Source organism: Bemisia tabaci, unplaced genomic scaffold, assembly GCF_918797505.1.
Source record: "Bemisia tabaci unplaced genomic scaffold, PGI_BMITA_v3".
Classification (NCBI taxonomy): Eukaryota; Metazoa; Arthropoda; class Insecta; order Hemiptera; family Aleyrodidae; genus Bemisia; species Bemisia tabaci.
In genome coordinates this window covers 166,359-194,147 of record NW_027311737.1, presented here as the reverse complement: position 1 = coordinate 194,147, position 27,789 = coordinate 166,359, and the positions used below count along the sequence as shown (strand labels likewise).

General features: G+C 39.1%; 1 protein-coding gene across 1 annotated transcript in view; it reads right to left on the bottom strand.

Moving 5' to 3' along the window:
• Window positions 1-14: 14 nt before the first annotated feature.
• The window catches only part of LOC109042340 (putative fatty acyl-CoA reductase CG5065), a 68,621-nt gene continuing 40,846 nt past the window's right edge, over window positions 15-27,789 (bottom strand). Inside the window, 8 exon segments of the mRNA XM_019059024.2 lie at window positions 15-3,407; window positions 4,623-4,880; window positions 5,942-6,184; window positions 7,938-8,130; window positions 9,227-9,339; window positions 11,969-12,114; window positions 15,092-15,220; window positions 15,222-15,344. Coding sequence (XP_018914569.2) covers window positions 3,227-3,407; window positions 4,623-4,880; window positions 5,942-6,184; window positions 7,938-8,130; window positions 9,227-9,339; window positions 11,969-12,114; window positions 15,092-15,220; window positions 15,222-15,344 — 1,386 coding nt within the window. The 3' untranslated portion in view covers window positions 15-3,226.

Below are 27,789 nucleotides of genomic sequence, written 5' to 3'. Positions count from 1 at the left end.
CAGTAAGACACAGAAAGAGTTAAAATATTATATTATGAAAAACAAATAAAAATCATATGATACACATAAATGATTCATAGAAGACGAAAGTAAACACAATAAACATTGAGTAGAACATGTATCAACAAAATAAGTTAATTAATATACTTAGGTACCCATCTAAGAATTCAGAATAGTTTGTCAGCCACTGATGGGATTTATCATGGAAATGCAGTCCTCGCATCTTTGATGAGAAAGTATGTGGACGTAAAAAATGATAGTGATTAATATAATAAACATATCTTTTTTTCCTCGTTCTTTTTTTTCTATGAGATTGATGAATACAAAGAAGTGAGCTCGCCACCCAGCTGCTGTTCATCATTTCTACTTAGCTTCGATAAACACAGAACAAAATCAAAATAGTTCTGGAACTCCAGCAGGAGGATTCACTGATATCACATTTAGGCATCAGTAACTCATTGTCAGTACTTTTCTTGGAATGCCTTCAAAGCAAAGCTGTCAAATTTACGTGGTATTATGCAAGATTTTCTCAGGGGTGTTTGACTTTCTTGCCAAAATTTTGAATTATTTTTCATCAGTAGAACTCGAGCCTAAGTATAGAGTGAAACTAATTGAGCTTGTCACAAATGAGTATATCTTCATACTTTTAAAATCGAAAATACGAGGAAAAGAATATATCTTAACTGTTAAAAGTGTGTTCATGGTAGAATGAACAGGAAAGTTTTTCGTTCCTTTTTAAGATATGTAAACATATCGGATAGACCCAGTGCACGGCAAACTGCGATAATATTTTAACTTTGGTTTTATATTAGGACAAAATAAAATTCGTAGCCAGAATTAATTCAGTGAAAATACTGCTTTGGTATCTATCTCTCACCGGTAGTTATTGTACTTCTGATAATTCAGTTGCCTCGGAGAAACAAGACCTAAAACTAGCATAATATACTTAAAAACTAAAAATTTATCCTGAGAGCTAAAAATACGTATCTAAACCAATAATACTAGATGTACAAAATAATGTAAGAAATTATCAGGGAGCAAAGATTCTAAATCAATTACTGACTTAACTCCATTGAGTTTTCTTAAACTATTGATAAGGACCATAGGCGGATCCAGCAATGCGGCAACATCGGATTTCTTCCATTTAAACCCATGTTGTACAAGAATCGATACATTTCCACAGGTTTATATGGGGAAAAAACAATGTTGCCAATTTTCTGGATCCGCTAATGAAGGACTCGTGCATTTGAGTCGCACACAATCAATCAATTTCAGAGTTGAATTTACTCTCACCGTCTTACGAATAATTTATCAAAGTAAGGTATATGTTGTTCAATACAGATGTTAAAAATCCTTATAGTTTTAGTGGAAAGACAATGCAGACGTTCGCATAACAAACATCCTGGAAAGCACAAGTAGGTAATTATCTCTATATAAATTAGTTACCATCTCAATTACCATTCAAATGGGTAAAAGAGACGGACTATGAGTTATATCCTACCCATCAGCATAGATTTGACTGATTATCTGAAAATCATCCTATATTCGGAATTGATATTCCAGCTCTTTTTCAGAAAAGGAGAGTAGAAATATTCAGCGATGGACTTAAAATCATTACATATTGCACCTTGATGCACCGGGCACTATAGTTTTTTTATTTGACTTTTCGTGTAAAATATTGGTATATTTACAATTTTATTCTAAAAATAGAAACAAAAAGATGATAGAAATTATTGCACATCATTCTTTCGAATTTTACAAAAATCGATTAGATGTAGGTGTTAGCCCAAAATTTTCACAATATGACCAAAATTAGAGTTGATCTAAACATCAATGGTCACCCAATGTTTTGACCGATGAATTTTTTTAATGATATTTTTTCTGAATGTATCTCTTCGGATTTTAGAAAAACAATTAGGTTGGATTCATCACAATTTAATAACGATTCAAGGTTTTTCTAAAGATGAATAATGATATAAGTTCATTTGATTCCTCAAACTGTTTTTTTATGCAAATTATAGACTACCTTTAATATTTATACGCAAGAAAATGGCAGGATTTATTCTGAGAATACACAACGCCAAGGTTTTATGGAAGAATTTTATTCATAGCACCATAACGTTGTGTATTCTCATAACTAATTTCTACTATTATTATTGGTGTTACGGTGACTTTCATCACCTTGTTCAAATATCAACAAAATTCATCTAGTTCGGAAAGTTAGCCAAAGTCTGAATTAGATAGTAAAGTGAGGAACCATTCATTAATTAAATCAAACACTTAGGATAAAAAGGGTGTGTCCATCAGATGTCTCCAGAAAGGAAAAAAGAAAGGTAGCCTAACCTGACTTGACAAATCCTAGGAAAACCCGTAGAAAAAAATTTTGAAAGGTACATTTTAACAGGGAAGGGAGGAATGCTAGTAAGTTAAATGTACACCCGATTTTTTCTTTAGGAATGAAGAAGAGGCGGTAAGTCTAAACCTGATTAAATTTTAAGGGGAAGAAGGTTTTGAAATGCCTGAAAGGTGACGAGTAGGGTTGAAGAATTGGGGAGACTACATGCGTCATAGACGGACAGCCACGGGGTTTATATCCCTACAATATTTCCCGTGAAAAATTATAAGCATTCTTTGTTTTGAACATTTCTGTTCTAATATTAATGTTGGTGATATTTTTACCAACACTTTCTATAGCAGCAGCAGGTTTACACAGGAAAGAATCAAGTTTTCGGATGTTGAAAGAAACATGAAAAACGTTTAAATGCTAATGAAGCGATATAAAATTTACGTCGCGCAGTGAAGGAAGTCAGTGGAAGAGATCAGGCATGAATGAAAAATTTAAAAGCTTATGTCTTTTTTATGCTATACGTTAAAGTTATAGCGAGGTCCCATTGGTTTTTCTCGTAAAATTTTCCTTAAGAGGCACCTTTTAAAATTTGCAGAATTGCAGAACGAAGCAGACATCAAAAGAAGCTAGAGTTAGTAAAAAAATGTATGTCCGATCTCTCCCACTAACTTATTTCACTGAGTGTCATGGGTCAGATTATGGGTGAGATTATCAACAGATGAAGGTAAATCAGCCTTTGAGAGTTTGATTACATCCTGAGTGCCTGATCAATACTTTTTTTCAGAACGACGCCTTAATTTAGTTTCTTCATCGGCCACTTTTTAGGATAGACTCCATCACAGCTTTTATAATGTAGTTTTAGACTCTAGAAAGTAAGTATTACAGGTCTTTCACGCTAGCTGCTTCTCTCGCGTGTGTGAGGTCTCCAGCAGATGCCGAGGAAAAGAAAATACTGCTGATCTTGGACAGAACCGCCAGGAAAAATTCCGAATTGTTGAAGAAAAACCACATGATGAATCCGTAAAACATCAGTGTGGTGAGCCAATCCAGCCAGTAAAGCCTAGAAACGAAAATGTAACATACGGTCAATTCAATAAACTGATCAAAATATGTGTTTTCTTGTGTTACTTTTGGTTAATATAGGAAGTAAAAAACAAGCCAGCACAAATTTTATGTTGATTTTGGTACAATTTGCGGTGAATTTAGCTCAGAAAATAATAAAAAGACTCGAGATCACTCGTTTTTTATTAAAGTTCCTCAAGAAAACTGGCTGGATTTTTCTTATGGAACTGTCAACCGAAGGTTAGGGTTATTTTGTGTTTTACTCCCCGTATTAACCAAACTTTTGTGTTGAAATTTCTCTGTGTGTATAAGGGAGTAAAGGAGACAATTTCAATTTACTCTAACGATTCTTCATGGGTTTGAGACGTATCTCCGGAGTCAGCAATGAAAATGAGAGGTTTTCTAGAGAATGGTGTTTGGATTCCATCATAACATTACGATGAAAGTTTGTACAAGTTGTCGGCCAATAACAAAATCAGGTATTTTATTATATGCCTAAGAGCAGTTAGTTAAATTTTGAGGACCTACCAAGATGTTCATATTTTTTATGCAGATCTCTGGGTATTTCTTGCTGTTCCCATTTGTGGTTTCCCCCTCCCCACTATTGCCCCTGACAGTTTTCATATTTATCCCGTGGACCCCTTGCATTATCCGGACCCTTGGGCCAATTCTTGGCCGGTGACAATTTTGGCATATTAATTCATTGTTATTTCTTCATCTAAATTTATTATAACTATTGATTTTAAGTAAGACAGGCTGCTTTACCTGAGGGCAAATCATTGAAATTGATAGAAAAATCTATAGACAAAGAAGACAAAAGAGTTATGAAGGGGCCCTATTGGTAGCAGCAGGTGGTTACAATGCCCGAAGGAGGTAAGGAATAGACCAACAAATGGCAACTCACGAGAGATCCCATAGTTGGTCCATCATTTTCTCCCTTAGTCTATAGAGACCATCCATTTCAACTTATAGGATTGTTCCATACCCCTTATATCTTCTTTGTCTATAGCTTTGTCTATCAATACAATAATCAGCCCACAGGAATCGCTTGTTTTCCGTGTATTGAAATGGAAATCGATTTGTAGGAATAGCCCACTAGCCAAAGTGCATAGTTGAGCATTTTGATACATGTTTCCTTGTCAAAATTTCACGTTGATCACGATTTGAGCGACGAAAATACCTGGAATTGACTTTGCAAGACATCCATACTCACATTCTCATGTGCCTCTTGGCGGAGGGTAGAGACTCGGGCATCTCCTTGAGAATGAAGATTCGGGCGGCCATGACGCAGTTCATGAAGTAACCCCTGATGTCCATGTCTTCACCATCGATTTTATACTCGAAACGCTCCCTCTTGTTGAGGATTTTCCGCAGGTAGTGCACATGCTCGTTCCGGAACTCCCATTGGTTGTTCGCGTAGTACTCGAACACTTCGAATCCTTTTTGCACTCGGTCATGGACCCGGCATAACCTGGAAAAAAAATATCAACCATGTCGTCACCTTCCGGCCAGAGTGTCACAAGCGCCATGTGGCATTTCAAAATTTCCGCCGCCATTTAATTATTTTACAGAGAAATTGTTTGTTGAATCTTAAATCATCTCATGCACGGAGAAAAAAAGTCGTGCATGGGACCCGAAGTTGAGGTCATATGGATCTCTGAAGTTTTCTGATCACGCATCCGGAAACTTGAGGTCCAGCTGCCGAAGTTCGGGTCAGACATCGAGGCACTCCGGTATGTACCAGAATACTTCACATGTGTGACCCGAACCCTTCGGCAGCTCGACCTCAAGTTTTTAGATACGTGATCCGAAAACTTCAGAGATCCATATGACCTCAACTTCAAGTCCCACGCACGAAGTTTTTATCTCCGTATGATATAATTTAAACCAATTTACCTAGTATGCTATGAGTTTTTTCCGTAAATTACACCATTTTCAAGAAAATAGATGATGAAAAACGTCCGTAGCGACCTACGTCATCAAAAAAATCCACACGGAAAAAAAACTTCGTGCATTGGAACCAAAGGTGAGGTCAAATGGATCTCTAAAGTTTTCGGATCACGCATCCGAAAACTTGAGGTCCAACTGCCGAAGTTCGGGTCAGACATCTGAAGTACTTAGGTCAGTTACCGAAGGGTTCGGGTCACATATCTAAAGTATCCGGTACATACCTAAGTACTTCAGATGTCTGACCCGAACTTCGGCAGTTCGACCTCAAGTTTTTGGATGCGTGATCCGAAAACTTCAGATATCCATATGACCTCAACTTCGGGTCTCATGCACGAAGTTTTTTTCTCCGTGCAAGATGCCGAAAACGCAAATGCCTTGAATCGGTTATTTAACTGCCCTTCGTTCCGAACATCTGTTTTAATTTTAGAAATGAGGAGATTTTAAATTGGACGTATTTCTGCCAAACGGAACTATGTGCATTAAGACATGAGTCCTGAGACCCATAAGAATACATGCATAACAGGGCTCACGTCGTAATGCACATAGTTCCGTTTGACAGAAAGCCGTCCAATTAGCACTTACACAGGTTTGTTGCCGGACAAGAAAATAATGGCATCCAAAAAGTAAGCGGGAATCCAGTGAAACAAAATGGTGCAAATATTGTGAAGAAATCGGCTAGTCTTCATGCTGCCTCCGGGATACCAGATCCCGCCGTTGAGAGGCACGTCTGATGTCACGATGTCTTTGCCTACGTCTATGATTTCTTGCCAGGAGATCTGCCACTCTTGACTCGAAGTTAGATGGCATATATTCCGTTCGAAGTCCCTGTAATCATCAAAATTCATGCATTGAACCTCAATTACAATTGAGGGGCTTGAAGTACAAAACGCATGAGTGCAGTTTTTGAAAAAATTGCGATATTCATGAACTCAACTAAAACTAGTTTAAAAGTGTATTCTGCGAAAAATTTACAACTCAAATCCAACTTTAAAGCATCAAAAAGTGAGTTTAAACTTCCTTTCTGCCATAAAACCCCATGTAATTTTGAAACTTAAAACATGTATTTTTGGAAATAGCAAAAGCTGCACTTGTGCGCCTTGTTCTCCAAGTCCCACAATTATTGAACTGCATTTTGCAACAAGAAACCGTTATTTCAGGCTAATTTTGGAATTGGAATATGTGCGCCAGTGGAATTCCTATGCAGATAGGTATCTCAATGAATGCTTGCTTACACAGTTACTAAAGAAAAGTTACATCGATTATTATCGATAATTCCCCATTTGACGCTATGGTAAAGCATCGATTATCAAGGTGTTCGTTGTGAACACCCTGTTCGTCGATCCTTTTCCATAGGTTGAAATGGCAAATCAATCGATTTATCGCAGAGCACGCCACTTTATTGAAATTCCTTCACTAATTATCGCAATCTAAGATAGTGCAAAAATTTAATTTCATTTAATTTCCTTGAAAAGAGCTGCTGTTAATCGTTCTTGCACATACTCTCTTTTGAATTTTTTTTTTATTTTAAGAATAGCCTCTGAAAATTTTTCACCAATCTATAATGCTTGGAAAAAATAAAATGTGAGAAAGAATTTTCAAATACCAAAATTGAACGTATTTATGCTAAGAGGAACTATCTGGAAGTTGAAAGATGGGGTGTGCTCGTGGAAGCTGGATAAGAAACAATGTAAAAGTTTATGTAGTTCCTTTTGAGAAAATGGAAAAGCGAGATTTTTATTTAAATCAAAAGGAACTGAGCGCTTTACTCGTGAGCCGTGGGCATGTGACAAGAGCCTTGTGGACAGGGCTCATGAGTTAAGGAACTGACGACCTAGTCGTCGTCGCTCGTGCCGCGCCCGGTCCTCACCGCTGACGTCGCTGGCGCTTTTAAATTCCCATTCATTCTTATGACCCGAACACTAACAAAAACACCCCATCTTTCCACTTCCCTATAGTTCAATTTCGCATAAATACGTCCGATTGTGATGTATTATTCGGTAGTTTTTTCATCCATACTTATCAAACACAACCCTATTTACACCACCGTTTGCATTTTGTGTTACGATTTTGGTACAGTGAACAATGGAATATTTTTTTTTCTGGGATATCGTAATATCATTACGAACTAATCGTGGTTCCAATTCCATCTCTCTCCAAACGTAAAGTAAAGATGCACCTCTACCCAAGTGGCATTTTTCAACGGAAAAATCGCGATTTGTTGCGATGTTGTCGGCGATAAAATCGCTAAGATCATGAACATCTGAGCTATTATCCTCGATCTTGTTGCAATAAAATCGCAATTTTATCGCAACAAAAATCGTGATACATGGTGATTTAATCTCAATTTTATCGACGAAAATTGATCTCGATTTTATTGAACAAAAAATTGCGATGCATAGCGATTTAATCGCCATAAATCGCAATTTTCTATTTAATAATAATGCGATAAATTGCCACCGATATAATCGCGATAATCAACCGATGAACCCGCTATGTATCGCGATCACTGCTACTTGGGTAAGAAAATATTCAACTGTGCGCTATCTCAACCTTTTAAGAGGAGAAAACAATTACTTACTTGTTGTACATGTAATTCCAAGCGGCCAACAGGATACCATTGACGCAGATATCAACAGGCAAATAATCGGCATATCCTTTATTATTACAATACATAGTCCTAATCACACCCTTGCCAGCCCCAATCAAAAGGCCGGTAGGTCCGTTGATGTTATCCGTCCAACCCGGAAGGGGCTCCTTCCACACCGGAATCACTGGAAAAATCCAAGAATAGAAGTTAATGATTATACTTTAATGAATGATTTATAGCTAACGATACTGAGAAAACAGTCATAACATTGGGTAACAGTGATGAGAATAATTGTCAATGACACAGTGACACGGCAGCCACGCAACATGCCCCAGAATAGTGAACATGAAGTCCCAACTGAGAACTTATGGAAAGACAAAGCGCCTTCAATTTTCCGCACGCAACACGCGCGTCCAAGGAGCACGTATAGTTGTATCCATGCGTTGTGTTCATTGACCCATTCCGTTCACCTATGAGTCGAAAGACCTGTCACTTATCCTGTAAAATATTAAGGTTCTTTCACATGTGTATGGGGCACGGTGCTGATTTCCTTATTTCGTGAGGACTATCAAATACATGATTGTCTTCTTTTTTTAGACTTGAAAGAAAAATCTTGCATACATGCAACATACATAATGGGACAGATTTTTGGGGCAATGCGTAATCCTGAAACGTCGAACTATTTTGGCTCGTATCATTTAGTTTTAAAATGAATCAGGTCGAAGATATTACTTTTGAAGAGCTGAAACGAATAAATCAGTGCAGTTTTGGGCATAGTTGAAAGTATTAATTCTGGTCTTAAGCTAGGGAAATTCCGGGGGTAAAAGAATCGTTGCTCTTGCAATGCTCACGGTAGATTTCAGGCTCCCTCTTTACTTCCCTCCTTACTTTTATAGTCGTAGTAAGAATGTTAGTTTTGTGGTAAAAATAATTTTGCATCGGTGTCGATGATAAAAACATTGTAAATGCATTGATTCTCTTTTCTCCGTGTTGCCATACATCTTTGCATACAATATAGGAATTCTTACCCTAATTAAGAATAAAATTACTCTTTTTAATCCTGTTGGAACCTATCAGTGCAGACAATGTTATCTCTTCGCTCCTAAACTATTCAAAATCTTATATATTGTATAGATCAAGCAGCAAAATCGCTTTTCGTGGATTGATCCTGTTCGAAGATAAGCTTTCATACAATAAATGTATAACTTTTTTTAGAGAGAGAAAGTAAGTTTGGAGATATTCAAAAGAAAAATCTCTTAAAAAATGAGATTGTAACTCACCAATGGAAGGTCTAAGAATCATAGCAGGAAGTCCAGCCTCCGTAAATTCTACTACTAATCCTTCTGAAAGATTTTTGGTGTAAGCGTAAGAGTTCGGGAAGTTTTCGAGGATTCTGTAAAAACGTACGAAAAAATGCGGATCAATTTTGGATTTGAGGTTTAAAAATCAGAAATGGGGCTTCTTGGAAAACAGCCTTGAACGTCAGGATTTATTAGTTTTAATTTTCAAATAAGTCTCATTTTATCATTGCGCAATGAGCAACAAGTTTATTGTTGTTTTTTTAAACATTGAAAAAAGTGTGTCTCAATTATTATGAATTCAGTCGTGAGTGCAAAAGAAATTTACTGAATAACAACCTGAAAACCACACATCGATGGCTTATTTGCGAGACCGCACGTTGCGACGTTGTAGAATTCCATTTATACTTTATTTTTCTCTTGGAAAACTAGTCAACGTAATTTCTTGAAAACTTCCTTGATTTTTCTTTTTTGTGAGTAGAATTTTCCGTGTTTTCAAACTATTATAGTTGACTTGTCCCTCTCGGAAAAAATGAACTAGGAGCGGAGGTTTTGAAACACAGCAATGGAAATACGTGCTGCAATTTAGCTATCCTGCCGTGCTAAGGAAGAACGACGTATGAACATTCGAGAGTTGCCAGATTTCTCCTGATAAAACATGTATTTTTGAGGAAAGTTATGGATATATTTCCTTGAAATTTTCAGGAACTTTAGGTGAAATTGCGAACAAAATTGTCTGAAAAATTGGAAGGATTATATTCGCAAGTTCTCCAGAAAATCCGTAGTTTATCAAAGTAAATTTGGCAACGCCTAAAGGTACATACGGCGTTTTTCCTTAGCACGGCAGTATCGATGTGACTACTTTTCTATAAGATCGTGTAAAACGGCTTTCACGTGTCGATTTGATGGAAGTTTTCCAAAAATAAAACAAGGTTGGAGATTTTGGAACGCTACAATGGAGATACGTTTTTTGTTACTTGAACATCGATACGGTAGCTAAAACGAACATTGACAAAAGTCAGAGTCAGCGCTAATTAAGAGCAGCAATTTTCCGGAGGGTGATGCGATTTTCCCCGACGGATCGGTTTTCCTCATTCTGGGAGGACGGAAAGTCATCTGATTGCAGTGGGCAAAATGAAAATGACCTCGACCTTACGTCATTAGAGAACTCGCCACAAAGCTCGGTGAAGATCCTTCTTGTGGCGCGGTGAAGCCAAACCCCGTCATCAAAGACGTCAAAATCATTATCAAAAAATGCATCAACTGAGGACTCGCGTGTTTTTATTCCAAGCTCAGATATCGTCGCTCTTCTGACGTAAGGGCGTATCTCGATCTCAACGTGACCCAAGGAAAGCATACAGTTATACGGACCACAGGGCTTACGTGGAAATGGAACGCCCTTATGTCAAAGGTACGACAATATGCTGTTATCCACACTCTCTCATGCTTTACAGTGATTCTATTCCACATTGCGCTATGTTTAGGTAGCGTTAGGCAAACCAGACCTGCCTACATTTTTACAAAGAGCCTATCTGTTATGTGGAAAAAGTTTTGCTATATTTAGTCGTATAGAGCAGAGGTTGAAGATATTTTTTACGAGAAACCCTGAAACACAGTTGAAGGTATATTATAATTGAAATGGCCTTTCTCATGGTTTGAGTAAATTCAAGTTCTCTAGAGCACATCCCGCATCTTTCCCACTCGTCTAAAGTTCCGTTCGGCAGAAATACGTCCGTTTATTTGTTCGCCTATGCTCAAGATTGAAGGAACAGCAGGAAACCTCAAGTTCCAAGGAAAAAGAAAGACCCTCTGAATTATTGCAGCAGAGTTAATGATCGCGTCCTGCGCGCCCTCGGGCTCCCATGACCTTGTTACTGCTTCGGATTCTCGGTGGACTCTGCTCCAGAAAAAACTGAGGTAATTGCTGGGACATGATCCCAGCAATCTTGGCCGCTAGCTTGACACCGATTTCTTGTCTTTGGACCAATTATTTGAGGCCAGCTTTGGAACGGCTCAACGTCATACCGTGCCATCGACGGAGGCTAAGGTCACGGCCTTACCTGCATTCAACGAATTGCACTCCGATAGAAACTAATCATAACCGTTCTTCGCCATACTGAGATCTTAGACGTTTTTCGGACGCTGTATCGTCACCTTCCAGGCAAAGTATCACAAGCGCCATGCGACGTTTAAAAATTTCCGCCGCCATTATATTTTTTTTACAGAGAAATTGTTCAACGAAGCTGTCCGAAAATTACACCGAATTTTCTTTGTGCTGCGGATAAAATTTAGTGAAATTTTCGAACAGATTCAACCAACAATTTCTCAGTAAAAAAATAAAATGGCGGCGGAAAGTTTTAAACGTCGCATGGCGCTTGTGATACTTTGCCTGGAAGGTGACGGTATGTATGTCTAGTTCGACAATCAAACTTTGAGCAGGCGTAAAAAAATGGGCTAAATTTTGCAATAAGAAGTTACTTTCTACGTAGTTAAGTGTTTTTAAAGATGAGGCAAACATTGTCGCTCCTTAATACAAAATGAGCGAATTGATTGAACGAACCAAAGCGACGTAATTTTTTTAAAGCTCTTTATTTCTTAAGGCTTAAAAAACTTAAAATAAAATTACATCACTTTTGTTCGTTCAATCAACTCGCTAATTACAATTTCGGCGATGTTCGGCATCAATTCATTGATACAAAATGGAGTTATGCCTGGAGTACTTACTTTTTGGCTACAGATTCGACTAGCGCTTCGTCCATGAGTTCGACGCTTTTGATGATTTTGTGAGGATTTGCGGCCGGTGGGTATGACTTCTCGTACAAAACTTTTTCTTGTAAGTGACAATAAGAGGTAGAAATATGTACAAAAACCTGAAAACAGACAAATGTATTAATTTTGCTTCGAAATGTAAAATGGATCCTCTGTCTGAAATCATGAAACGACTTGATTAAGGAGTCTCCAAACCCAATTAACCTCAAAAGACCACAACCCGCTGCACTGCGGCTGATTATCGGAATTGATGGACAAAGCAATAGACAAAGGGTAAATTGATGGATTCTTTGAAGCGATGCTTCTCATAGACTAAGGGGAGAAACTTAGGATCTCTCGTGAGTTGCCGTTCGTCAGTCTACAACTCACCCTCTTTTGTCAATTGCAACCAGCCGTTTCCACCAGTACGATTGCTCGATTTTCTTTATCCTCCTTGTCTATAGCTTTGTCTATCAATTTCAATAATCATTCAATAATTTTCATGCAAAATAGGAAAAATAAGTGAGAGAGACAAATAAAAGAAGATACAATTATGGGTAGTTGTTTTTTCTACGTCAGCGTTAAACTCTCCGTAGAACCAAATAGAGAGGAGAGTATTCAAGAGAATCTGTCGGTATTTTACGAATCTGCTGATATGTTTAAAGTCATCACTTCTCAGTGGGGTGACCTCAGACGGTCATTGATAAATTGCACTCTTCTAAGCCTTTGTGGGATGAATCTTCTGTGAAAGTAAACGGACATCGTGATATCTAAAATGTCTATTAAATGATTATGGTTTCACTCTAATTTTTTGCAAAAAAACCTATCTATTGCGTCCGTAGGCACACTTCAGTTGTTTCTTGTACACCTAGGCACATCTGCAAAAAAGCAAACGCAGAATATTGCATTCGATCTATGAAGTAGAACAGTTAATTTTTGCGTTTGAATGCTTTCATTTTTAAATCGATTCTATGAAAGAGATTAAAAAAAAAAAAAAAATAGCTGAAATGAGCTTAAAGGTGCACGGAAAAAAAATTTCCTGATTCAACAATTCAATTTCTAAAAACAGTGAGTGCATTGTTTCTACGCAGATTTTACAACAGAAAAATGCTCCTTTAACCACATTGTAAACTAATCACGGGGGTGGTTAAAGTAGCATTTTTTTGTTGTAAAATCTGCGTTGAAACATTGCACTCACTGTTTTTAGCAATTGAATTGCTGAATCAGCAATTCTTTTTTTTCCGAATGTAATTGATCCATTTCCTGCCAAAACTTTAAAGAGAAATCAGTCATGAAGGTTTAGAAGTATGCTCATTCTCGCAATGAAATCATCTGAAGGAGTTTTTCCTGAATAAATTAGAGTCTGCAACAAGATAGGCGACTTGTGAAGATTAATACTAATTTTAAGTATATTTGACTCAAAAGTTCCATCACGTTTGAAAAAATTTAAGTCGAGGAAGTGAAATAAGGTCTTACTATCGGTCCTTGGTTCAAATGACCTGCCATTCTCAAAGTTTATGTTCGATTTGGAATGTATCTGATGAGAGCCCTTCTAACCTCCTTATTGGCCGACTTACAGCTTGAATAAAACTGTCAGTCATCAGGCCGTAATGCATCAAAAAGATGAAATATCATCGTTCAATAATTAAAACGGATGATGTAATTTCGGTGCCTTTTAGACTCGTCTCATCGTCGGACTAATATCCATAGTTGTCAAACAGTTTTTTAGAACACTGACACTCTGCATGTTCTGGTCCCATTCAATTATTGTGCGAAAGAACTGGGGCACTGCCAATATTTTCTTGGAATGTGAGGGGATAATGGTAAAAGGACATGGGAATTTTTTTCAAACTGTATGTATCCTTTCAAATAATCCTTTCCTCACTTTCTCTATGATTTCCATTTTCTTTTATGCCAACTATTCTTGACCAAACACATCAATACATTGCAACTTTGCCAAATTTTCACTCATAATTTTTATTTTTACTCGGAGACTAGTGGTTTTCTCAAAAAAATTTTCGCTATTTTCACGGATTCGGGTTCGGTGTTACTTCGGAAAAAAGTTGGGCTCCCGTTTTTGTGTGCAAACTAATTAGAGAGTAGATTTAGCAACCCTGGGATGAAAATACATTCGCCCATCTATGAAAAGCGACGATTTCTCTACCTAGTCCCTTTCTATGGAGAGTAGAGACAACGCGGCTCATGATGTCACAAACGGGAATAAAGATTACACAAATTAAAAGTTTTTTGTAATCTTTGATCAACTCATTCCTGAATTCCTATCTCCGTTCCCTCTCTCATTCCGTTTGTTCCTTGCCGTGCCCCTAATACCCCGGTCCATTCCAATTTATAATATTTGCAATTGGTGAAAATCATAGAGTATATAGAGTCGTAATGTAAGTGGGTGAGCTGGCGCCACTTTTAAGCATTTTCCAGGTCCCGAATTCCGAGACTCCTGTGTGACGCCGGGTCACTTTTTCGATACATAATCGATTGTTCGCGATACACGGGTACCCGGCCATCCAATGTAAACAAAGAAGATAGGAATCACCACGTATTCCACACCGCCATTTTGGATCGAACATATATCGAAAAAGTGACCCGAACTCGACGCACACCGGGCTCGGAACTCGTCGAGCAGAACATGGCGCCAGCTCTCCCATTTACATTACACTGAGAAAAAAAGTTCGGTAGATCCGAACTAGTTAGGTTCATATGGAACCACGATTTTGTTCGGTACACACGACCGAATTATTTGATCTGCTCAGTCGAACTTTTCGGTCCACTGAACCGAACTGTAAGAATTTATTATGGTTCGGTTGCACAAACCGAACAATTCGGTTGAACAGACCGAATAATTCGGTTGTGTGTACCGAACAAAATCGTGGTTCCATATGATCCAAACTAGTTCGGATTTACCGAATTTTTTTTTCTCAGTGTACGACTCTATGTGCTCTATGGTGAAAATTTAATCTTTATTCCCGTTTCCGACACTGTGGAAGTCTAAAACACGGGAACCAATCAGAAATGGATTCGAATTGTCTTTACTCTCAGTATAAAGAGACTCTACGTCTACCTTCAATATTAAAGAGTACTTACTAGCAATTTTTTCATCTCCTTAGCGAGTTCAAGGGTGTATTTGGTTCCGCGGGTGTTGAGGAGGACAGCTTTCCTGAGGGGCTCGTCGAATCGGATAGTGGCTGCACCGTGGAAAACTATTTCCACTTCCCTCGGCCAACATTTTCCTGTCTTCGCTGCTGAGCCCAAGGTTAGGCTCCATGACGTCACCGGCCACGCACGAAACCTTCTTCGTGATTTCTTCGCCCCTCATCATCTTCAGCAGATCGAACAGCTGCAACAATCGAAAAATTGAATTAAATTCGTGTAGGTACCTCAAAATAGGCAGATAGGTATATGGACTGACATATATTTGAGCCTCCATTTCTGACTCGTTCTATAAAGAACGTATACGGCGGTGGTTTCTCAGTGTAAATATGCGCTTTTAACGTCGTCTTCCGGACGAAGTAACGTAAATTAATTTGGAGGTTGACGAATTAACGTAACTTAATTCGGAGGTTGGCGAATTAACTCGAAAAATTTGACGTATTTCTATCAAACGGAACTAAGCGCCAATTTGAGTTCCTTTTGAGGAATTTAGAATCCCGGATAGCGCGTTCTGTCAAACGGACCTAAGCGCCATAGAAAAGCATTGCGAGTATAGGACGGAATAAGCCGGACGCCCGATTCAGCCGCCAATCGAACCCCCCCTGTACCTTCCTCACCCTATGGCGCTTAGGTCCGTTTGATAGAAATACGTCCAATTGATTTCTTTTACAAAGTAATTGCAGTAGATGCGCAAGTCATTTAGACAGAAAAAGTGTTTGTCGAACCGCGTCTGAAGTATCCTTCGTAAACGGTCGTGACTATAGTGTTGCGCACGAAACAGCACATCTCTTAGAGGGGAAATTGTGCTCATATGAGCTTTCTCCCTCTAAATTGAGACTTTCAGCTTTATGCTGATTTTTAACGCACGTTGGCTACGTCACCAACTTTTCCTGATTTTTTTCACAAAAATATGCAAATGTAATTTTTATCCAAAAGTCGTCCGATTTTTGCATGAAATCTGACGGAATTCAGATAAATTTTCAGTTAGTAATGCCCAAGACTCTCTTGGTTAGTATGCATTTTGCAAGGACAGATATGGCAACATTGAAATGGAGCTACGTTCTTTCTTGAGGGAAACAATGTTATAGAAAAGCTCTTTGAAAACTGAAAATTTATCTGAATTCCCTCAGATTTTATGCAAAAATCGGACGGCTTTTGGATAAAAATTGCACATGCATATTTTTGTGAAAGAAATCAGAAAAAGTTGATGACGTAGCCAACGTGTGTTAAAAATCAGAATAAAGCTGAAATTCTCAATACAGAGGGAGAAAGCTCATATGAGCACATTTCCCCTCAAAGAGATGTGCTGTTTGGTGCGCAACACTACGACCGTTTACGAAGGCACCCGGCTCTCTAAACCCTGCGACTTTATCGACACTTTCGAATGCATAGGACACACTTCAAACGTCCGCACGACAGCACTGCCTTGCTAAGAAAAAACGCCGTATGAACCCTGAGGCGTTGCCAAATTTCCTTTGATAAAACACGAATTTCCTGGTAAATTTATGAATATCTTTCTTTCAGTTTTTAAAATAATTTTGTCCGCAAGTTCACCTAAAGTTCCTGGAAATTTCAAGAAAAGATATTCTTTAATTTCCGTAAAAAAAAATTTTTGGAGGAAATCTGGCAACTCTCGAATGCTCATGCGGCGTTCTTCCTTAGCATGGCAGAGCACGGCTTCCCAGATCTTACGAGCGATTGGGTAAGGGACCGCGTAAGACTATACATGCATGCTAGTCGCGCAGTCTAGGAAAGCCACCGCCACCGCTAATAAGAGTTCATGATGACCAAACCTGTTTTGGTCACAAACTCAGAGCCGTCTCAAGAAATCCGATGCCGTCAAATTTTCGTTAAATCGATGGATTATGCTCGGGATAACGCAATATTACGAGGGATCTCGGCGCGATGTGGCAACCTCGAAAAGAAAATTACGAGTACGCATTTTCGAAAATTATGTGACGGGTTTTGCGGCCGAAAATTGAATTTGTTATGTCTTGCATTCGGGCGATGTTGCATCATTTTTGCACTTTTCACTTTATTTAAATTGATAATTCGATAAAAACAGAGGACCTTCGTGATTATTTGTTTATTAATGACTCATTTCGAAGTTTATTGCATCGCTTGAATCTTTTAAAATTTAAGATTTCTTTTTACAAAATATGATGCAATCAGGCAAACCGTGTTTTGGGTGGAGGAAAATGAAATGAATATATTTTATAAACTTATATTACACTTTTTAGAAATAAATTAGATAATGCAACTTAGAGAGGATAATTCTGTATTTTTTGGGACAATGAACATCTGGAAATCCCAAGAATTGACCTTTCGACGGTGGCTGAAGTCCAGGGATTTATTTCCACATAATTTCTCTCGGCCCAAATACGTCTATTTGTATTCACCGGACTTTTGCAGAAACGCAAATTAGACTTCTCCTTTATTCATGTGGAGCCCGCAAAGGTATCGTGTAGCTCGCAAATGCCTCTCGCCACTTCCGGACCGACGAGGTAATAACGTCTGAAACGGCATTTGAATTACGAAATGTCTGAAATCGGTCGAATCTCACGGGCGGCCAGGCCCACTCTAGACAAAAGAGAAATTTCGGCCGTCCAGCCGAAATCGTGAATCAAATGGACGTACTTCCACCAAACGGAACTATCCGCATTATGGCGTGAGCCCTGTCATGCATATATTTTTATGGGTCTCGGGGCTCATGCCTTAATGCACATAGTTCCGTTTGGCAGAAATACGTCCAAATTTTGTCCGGACCCGCCGAATTTTGCAGACCGTAACAGAAACACATAGTGCGGCACGTGCGATTTCAAAATGCCTAGTTGCCAGACTTTCTCTCTTAGTGCTATCATCTCACAAGATGACAGGCTCATGGTCATTTTTCACGGTCTTCTGGTCTCCGAGGAGAAATTTCGTCGACGCGTTTTCGTTCTACTCTCGTGGATTGTTCAAAAGCCGTTTCGAGTTGAACTGTTTTCAGGTTTTAAGTCAGTTTGATTTAGGAAGCGATTAAATAACCGGTTCACGAAAACCGAGTTACAGGAAATTTTTGAAAGAAGAGTCTCCCATGTACCACAGTGCACCGAAAATGACGGTAAGATTTCGCAGTATAATGCAATCAAAATGCAATTTTAGCCATGAAATTGCACTCTTATATCATCTGGTTGATAAATGCAGAACTTAAAAGTTATTCAAATGTGCTCCATGACAAAGTGCAAGAGAGATTGGCAACTTGCAATGCAAAATAAACTGAAACTTTGCCAATTTAATCGCTAACAATTTCATAATGTGGATCTCCTTCCATTAGTGTTAGTGTTTTACTATTGGTGTTTCACTTCCTGCATTACCCAAACTTTTGTGTTGATTTTTCTCTCTGTGTACTATTTATAGCTCATCTCAATAACAACATACGTGCCTTCAGTTCCTCTGACCCGAGGTCTTTTAATGCCTAATGGATTGCATTTTGCAATTTGGAGCTATAAATTCTGTCTCATCTGAAAAAACACGTATGTGCAGAGGGAAACCAATGGCACATACGTTGTTTTTAAACCGGGCTAGAATTTATAGTTCCAAATTGCAAAATGCAGTCCAAATGTAGTTCAATAGGTCGCAGTCTTCCCTCACAAAACCAATCTTTAACAGGAAATTTTAGAGACTCTAATGAGCCCGGGAACAAATGGGAAAGCTTGGAGACTTGAACGCTAGGGTAGAAGAGTAAACCATTTAATGACGTGACAACTCCCTATTCGTTCAGTCCTGCGAACTTATCATTGACATTGATGTACAAAGTGATCGACAAAGAAGACGAAGGGAGGCTGGAAAGATCCTGTTGGTTGAAACGGGTGGGTGTGGGTAGAGTCCAGACTCTTAAAAACATCAACAAGAAAAAATACTCTTGATTCAATCGGATTTTTGCTTTAAATCAAGAACCAAGCCTCTTAATTTGAGCGTATTTTCATTTGATTTAAGCAAAAATCTGATTGAATCAAGAGTATTTTTTCTTGTCTATGTTTTCAAGAGTCTGGACTCTAGATCCAATGTGTTTTTTTTTCCAGTGCATGGTAAAAAACTCTCCTTCTCCAGCACCGTTAAACTAAAAATGTTCACTAAAAAAAGAAACACCGGCCGTGGAAGTCGTACGTACGGGCTGTATAGAATTATAGACATACCGTCCGCGGTCCAGGCTCAGAGGCCGAGAGTTCCGGGCGTAGCACCCGGAGCAATCAAAGTTTCGGCCTCTGAGCCCGGAACGGATGGTATGTCTATGTAGCCCGTAACTTATTTTTTCAGTGTGAGTTTCTCTGAAATATTTCACAAAACCTGACACAATTCGGCACCAAAGCAAGCGTGGAGATTCGCTAAGTTGAGGTTGAAGCGCCCATCGTGACCGTCGAGGTAGCGATGCTGATAGACATCCATCATTTTCGGATGTGGACCGCGTGCCCCCCCCCCCCGCCCCGCCCCGCCACGGTTTCGGACGGTAGACGGCCCTATTACGCAACCCGGAGTAACGTGACGCTTTGCGCGCAGACGCTTCTACAACTATTCGCAACACGACGAGACACCCAATAAAGCGCCCGACGTTGCCGAGATAGGCAACACTTGCTACGAAATCGAGAGATTCCCGCAGTTGAATTGAGACATGCGGAAAGGGCGGAAGTTCAAAAAGTCAATTTTTCAGGAGAAGCAAATGAACTTCCTGTAGGACCAACAATTTGAATAAAAAAAACGAAAAATATTTCCTATCGCGAAAGGCTTGTCCCGATTACTAATTAGAATTGAGTCTCCTAAAAAAATTTTGAACCTGCTTTTTTGGGAATTTTTTAGTTTTGATTTGGACTTCCGCCCTTTGACACAGTTCCGCCCAGAGGTAGCGCACTCGTCTATCACCGCCGCGACTTGGGTTCGAATCCATGCTGCGGCAGCTCCGTTTTACGTTTGCCTGTCAGATTTTCACTCCCGCCAGAGCGCGAAATTCGCGTCGGATCCATGCACTCAGAGTAACAGGTGTTCGAAATAGCAACTGAGTAAGCGTGAATTTCGCGCCGGGATTTTTAACAGTGTATATAAAAAAATTCAATTCAATTTTTGCGTCAAATTTAGGGTGGATGCTGCTCAAATTTTAAATTTTAAAAAAAAAATGTATTTTGCCTCGCATTCCGATCATTTGGGAGCAATTTGGACTCCAGCGTGTAATACACGCCGGATTACACTAAAAGATCTGTAATATTGCAACCTTGCAACAGCGATACTATTCGAATGAATGGTCACCGTGACCTTTTACCTCTACAACTTCCAACATTGCCAAAATAATTCTCATTCCATCTCTCCTCGGGCGTTCATTTCGCGCGATTATCATCACGGGACACTGCGTCTGAATTATCAGTCATTTCATAACCGAAATATGTTAGCGGTAACTAATCATATTATTTCAACAGGTTCAAGCCTTTACAAATGAATCCTCTCTGCGTTTATATTGTTGAATTTTAACGGGCTAGACGAGTGGAATGGATTGTGAGGGTTCTTAAAATTTGTTTCTATGATTACTGATGGACGTATTTAGTTTAAAATACCTCGACTCCGTTCAGACCTTTCGAATCGGTAAAACAAATTTTGAGTTTTTCTGCTAATATAACTTACTTGGATTTTTTTTCTAGAAAATTGGCACCTTGTTTTTTTTTTAAAAAAAAAAAACATTGATATCATCATGATATTGTTCAATATAAAACATAGCACGACTACTGTGTCGAAAAAGTTCAGTTTCTTTGCATTTTAATTTGTAAGAAATTAATGAAATTTTTTATTGCTTGTTATGGCATGAGAATACGTTTTAAGCGCGCTTATCTTAATATCTAATTTGAAAAATCTTAATATCTAATTTGAAAAATAGAATGAAATTGTGAATCAACCACTGTACTAATTGCGAGGGGCGTTGGTTCATTTGAAAGGTGTTGTTCTCAATGCTTCGGGAAAACTATAAATTATTTACTGGGGTTCGTCCCCGATTTTTAAATCCCTAAAAACTCATAAATTGGATGAGGGGAAGTGGGGGTTTTTTGTTTTTTGTTTTTCGGAAAAGTTTTGTTGCTACGCATCTTACTTTACTGTTTGCTGTCTTTTTATCAGCTGTTTTCATTCAACAATCATCATTAAGTGAGGTTACTTCCAACACTCAACTGCCATCAACTTACATTTTTCTTTTCCCGCGTTTTTTTTTATGATTGATATGGTTTTTCATGATTGGTTCCATCTTTTTCCTATTGCCAATTTTTCCTCATTAAGTCAATAACCTCCAAGTTTTTTTTCTCATTTCCGATCAGAACTTTTCACGCTGTTTCTTTTCAATGTGTATAAATATGTTTATTATTAATTTCCATTTTCATTTCATCCTTTTTCTTCTGATTTATTTTTTTTAATTTAAAAATTGAACTTTTCAGTTATGATTTTGTTAAAATAATAATAATTTTTACTAATTTTAATTTTAAATTTAACAGTTGTTATGAGTGAAATTTTCAATGACCGAGGCGGTCGTCCTCCAAAACGTGGTCGCGTTTTCCAGAATTCTTCGCATGTTCGTTTAGTGAAGCAAGAACTTAACTCTGTTATTAGTATAGAAAATCAAAGTTTCGTTTCTTCATTTCGGAAGTATAAAATTGATGATCAGAACTTTGATGAAAATTTTGTTACCAAATTTTCAGTCGGTTCAATGAATATAATTTGTCATCATTGTGATGCTCGCCATTTTCAGGGTGAAATGTCCAATGGTCATTTTAATAACTGCTGCCAAAATGGCTTAATTTCTTTACCGAGTATTCGGACAAATACCGATTTGAAATCATTGTTTTTATATTCTCCAAATTTCATAAAGCATATCAGAAATTATAATAGTGCTGTTGCTTTTGCCTCTTTCTCTGCAAATCGAATTGATATTCCGGGTGATGGACCTTATTGCTTTAAAGTTCAAGGATTCATATATAGGTATGTTTATTTAATATTTACCGTTACGTAACGTACTTTTTTTCAGTTTCTCAGTCCGTCCCTCCCTCCTTCCCACCCCTTAACGCATCCGGAATGCAGCTGCATTCCGGATGCGGATGCGGATGCATTTCCGGTTATTCCGTTTTGTTTTTAAACATTTTAAAAATAAACAGTTCAGAGAAAATAATAAGACTTAAAATACAAAGACTATAAGTTATTAGTTAAGAAATAAAATTACAATTTTTGAAAACATTTGTTATATTTATTCTCTCAAAAAAATAATTAGACCCGATTCAAAGACAAAACAGAAAATTAAATGAAAATAAATAAAAAATAAAAAAAAACATGTGAAAGTGAAAAGTGTACAGGAAAAATAAGGGGCTGCGAAGCAGCCCATAAGCCCCTAGTTTACATGAAAATCGGTTTGTATCGAAATGTAGATAAGGCTCCAAAGCTCTTAAAATTTCTCGCCTTAGATTGTTGAAACATCCTGTATATCCATAATATCCCTCCACATCCTATTTTGACTGATCAAGATTACCTAATTATGACCCTCCGTCATTAGGTGCATACTTATCAAACTAGAAGTGACAAATTAAATTAACGACAAGCCTCCATTCGGGTTACCTAACTACCTTAATCTTCTTTCAAAATCTTTTCCCCTGCCTTCCCCACCTGTCGTATACTCTCCTTTAATTTATTTTCATTCTCTTCTTTTTCACACTCACTTTCCCACGAAAATAATAAATCAGTCGTCAACCTAATGGAACTGTAACAAAATTTCAGGTCACAAACCCGGTGAAGACCGAACCTCCTCAAGGCTATCGTGTCGTTTCGACCGATGAAAGCTTTTCGGGGAATTCTGTCCATGTGGTCAACCAAGTTGCCACTTTACGTTGCACGATTTCCGACGCTTTCATTGGTTTACGTGGGGAAGTAGGCGAGAATTTGCTCCAACGTGGCAGAAGTTTAGGGTCCTGAGCTTCTTGCATAACAAACATGACGTCTTGCTGTTGCTTTTGACAACGAACTTGGAGCTTGAAACGTATGGAGAGCAAGGGCTCTAGGACCGAGTTGGATGACACTATTTGACCGTGTCGTAATGGTCCAAACCTGCCGGTGAAACTGAATTTTTTCCATCGAACTTTCCGTGTTGCGTGTTGCAAGATGAGGTTTTCAATGAGTCATTTCATAGAGATGAATCGTCGAGAGAAAATATTTATTCATAAGGAATCTGGCTCTCAAATAGCTGACGCTTGCACAATTCTGCCGTTCTAGGGAAAAACGCCGTATGAACCTTCAGGCGTTGCCAAATTTCCTTTGATAAAAGACGAATTTCCTGGTAAACCTGTGAATATTTTCCTTCCAATTTTTCAGTTGATTTTTTTCACAATTTCACCTAAAGTTCCTGAAAATGTCAAGGAAAAATATTCTTACCGTCCCTCTCTCGATGTTCATACGGCGTTCTTCCTTAGCACGGCAGAATTGGACACTCCTCTATTTCAAAGCTTGGGCCAGTCCAAAATAGACACTGGAAAGAGTTGCAAAAGCATTCGCTACATTGCAACGGAAAATGCAAGTATCTCACGTCTAACGCAACGACTCCTTACTTGCAAATTTCGGCTTCCGAAAGGATACATTCTCAGTCAAAAGGGTGGGGATAGTTTTGTTGAAATAAATGACCACAACGGTGGGAAGACTATCTAAAGGCAGTGTTTTCAGTTACTCAAAGAAGTGAAATGGGAAAATTCAAGGGGCCCGGAAGTACTGAAACAGTGCGGAAATTCCGCAAGAAGGTCCGGAATTTTTTGTCACTTTTGACGTAACTTAAGCGAGAAATTCAAATTTTTGAAAGTTTTGTCATGGCCGGATTCACCTACTTGCCGCCCATGGACCGCCTGCATTTTGCCGCCCCCTTCTCATTCGTTATGAAACATCAATAAAAACCATCAAGTGAACGTGCCAGCGGGGGAGGGGTACATAAGACGCGTTTACTCGTGTTGAACACATTTTTTGGGAAAGCCCTGTCAATACTACTAGCAAAAGGTCACGGAACTTTGCTCGAAAGTCAAGTTTCGTAAACCTATCTCTAATGGACAAGGCCTTCCATTCAAGGGAAATAAACGAAAAAATTATGAAAGAACTATCACAAAATTTGGTTTAATGATTTTAACTTCCGCCGCCGCACCGTGTTTGGCGCAATGCGTGAAGTATTCACGCAGTCTTGTAGGCGCTATGCGTTTCACACTGACCGCACTGTGTTTGGCGCAATGCGTGAAGTATTCATGCATTCTTGTAGGCGCTATCCGTTTCAAGCTGACCGCAATGACCGCACTGTGTTTGATACAATGCGTGAAGTATTCGTGCAGTCTTGTAGGCGCTAATATGTGTTACATGCCGATCGCCGCGCCGAGGGCCTCTCCTTTTCATCTCAAGTCCTCGTTATCATTTCTCTCTAAGTCGCGCCGTTCCAGGCCAAAGTGCGTGTTTGGTCTCTTTCTTAACTCGACTTATTGAAGGTGCTGTTCTTGTATCTCTAAGAGACGACAAAATTAGAAATTACTATATTCTCGGGAAATGAGAGATGTTGTCACCTTTTCTCGTTTGTAATTTTGTTTGTATAAACCCGATTTTTTTTATACCTACACTTTAAAAAATTGCAAATTTTGGCCGCGCCTTAGAGTTGCCGCCATAGGCCGCGGCCCATGTGGCCACCCCCTTAATCCGGCCCCGAGAACGCAATTTGGCCTGGAACGGCGCGACTTAGAGAGAAATGATAACGAGGACTTGAGATGAAAAGGAGAAGCCCTTGGCGCGGCAATCGGCATGTAACACATATTAGTGCCTACAAGACTGCACGAATACTTCACGCATTGCATCAAACACAGTGCTGTCATTACGATCAGCTTGAAACAGACAGCGCCTACAAGAATGCATGAATGCTTCACGCATTGCGCTAAACACAGTGCGGTCAGTGTTTTCTAAGGAAACATAGATCAGAATGTCAAATTTGTACCTCGTCTGGTGGTCCATTTTGAAAACATTATCAAAATTAGAAAATACAGAAAGTTTGAAACCGACCCTACGAGAGCTGCCGGGCCACGCATGAATAAGCGGACGGGGAATGAAGCAAGATGTCTCCCCGCGACTCGGTCACTGGGTCTGCGATTCGAGAATCGCAACCGCGTGTGGTAATGAGATCAGCGTTGAGGGAGCACAAGGTCTGTTCTCTACCGGATCACATTCTCGGAGCTCGGCACTTGTCACACTGGGTGCGTGTTATGCCCCACCCCCCCCCCCCCTCCAATTTCACTGCGAACGCAGCGAAGAGCTGCGTTTGTCGTCAGTTGACGTCATCTGGTACGAATGGCTGATGGCCTGTCGCAACGCTGTGCTCAGAGGCATTGCAATTTCGGATGAGTCATATTGCTACCAATGAAGGAGAGTGGTCCGGCAAGGATTGATTATTGGAATTGACGTATTTATCAAACGGACTATGTGCATTCAGACATGGCTAGCCATAGAATACATGTATAACGGCCACTCATAACGACATTTCCTTTGACAGAATGCATCATTAATAGACATAGAAGACGAATGGACATTAGAGCGGTCCTATCGGTTGAAACGGGTGACTCTTAGAGACAAAAAGGGGGAATGATGGATAGGATCCCTCGTGGGTTGCTATTAGTTAGCTTATTATTCACTGGAAAAAAAAACACATTGGATCTAGAGTTCAGACTCTTAAAAACATCGACAAGAAAAAATACACTTGATTCAATCAGATTTAAGCTTAAATCTAGAGCCCAGCCTCTTAATTTGAGCGGATTTCCTTTAGATTTAAGCTTAAATCTGATTGAATCAAGAGTCCTTTTTCTTGTCAATGTTTTCAAAAGTCTGGACTCTAGATCCAATGTGTTTTTTTCCAGTGTTACTTATCTCCTTTGTCCATCGCAACCATCCGCTTCTTTCAATGGAGATGTTGCATGTGTGCGGAATTTGAGATTTGACTATTGATTCCTGAAGTAAAAGTTCGCGAGAAACACGATGGTGCCACTGATTTTCTCTGGAATCAACTCCCAAGCTCAAAAACAGCTCTCAAGTTGAGGCCAAAATGGAGGGTATATCCCACCCTACCCTGAGAAACCACCTCTACATCAAGACAAACTCTCCATGCAAAGATAGGGAGCAAATACATTAGCAGTGTTGCCGTGTTTTCAGTTTTAGCGTCCCCAAATAAAGTGGCAGCCCTGTCAATGTATTTTCTCCCTATCTTTGCATGGAGAGTTTGTCTTGATGTGGAGGTGGACTCTCAGGATAGCGTGGGATATCCCCTCCATTTTGGCCTCAACTTGAGAGCTTTTTTTGAGCTTTGGAGTTGATTTCAGAGAAAACCAGTGGCACTATCGTCTTTCTTGCGAACTTTTACATAAGAATCAATGGTCAAATCGCAAATCCCTCCCACATGCGACATCTCCATTATAGGATCGCCTCATTTTCCATTTGTCTTCTTTGGCTATCGCGTTGTCTATCAGCCTCAAGAATCAGCCAACAGTTTGAAGATGAACTTTCTTCTATTCTGCCGTGCTGAGTAAAAACGTCCGTATGAGCCTTCAGCTGCTGCCATATTTCCTCCGATGAAAATCAAATTTACCGGGAAAATTGTGATTTTTTCAAATTTTGCAGACAATTTATGTTCGCGATTCAATCGTAAGAATCTGGAAATTTCAAGGAGAACTATGCAAAACATGCCTCACAAATACGTGCTTTATTCTAGGAAATTTAAAAACTCTCGATTGTTCACACGGCGTTCCTCCTAAGCATGGCAGTATTAATTCCATCCAATTCTGGGGTGATTCGCACACTGAAAAAAAAATCTCGGTGTATTTACTAAGAAAAGGGTAAAATTACCAAGAATTCAGGGTTCTATTTGATCCCAGTTTTTTCTTGGTAAAATTACCATTTATGGAATTGGTAATTTTACCGAGGATCTCGGTAAAATTATTGAACTTTCTCGGTAATTTTACCGGACCTTGGTAAAAACGCCAATATTTTTAATCGACTGTGGTAGAATTACCAAGATAAAATGGCAAAGTCACCGGGAATTGATTACCGATAAAAGTGGTATTCTTACCTGAAAGAAACAGTAAAAATACCGGTTTTTAGGTGAGCTTACCAGTCTGTCTTGATAAAATTACCAATAATTGGTAAAAGAAAGTGAGATGGTAAAGGTACCAACGGACCTTGGTAAAAACGCCGAGAATGTTTTTTTCAGTGCATAAGCCGCCGTGAAGCCGAAGCTACAGGAGCAATTCCTGGAGACATGCGGAAATGAAGTAAGGACTTAAGGAGTCTATTAAAACAAAACAGCGCGATACGTAAATTTCCCTCTTTTTATGTCACTGCTAAAATGCTTACACAACGGTGGATGAGGTAAAAGTCGGAGTCTGCGCGCGCTGCCGTCTTGAGCAGACGCTGACCGTGCCACAGGGAGTTCCCAGTTTACTCGTATTACCAAGTGTTGCAAGAGTCTAGAGCCGTAAACTGTAATCAGGACAAGGGCCCAACAGACCATCACCTTAACCTGGTTTTTCACCCGGTATGGTCCATTCATACCGACGTCTCATCCACCGTGGATCCATCGG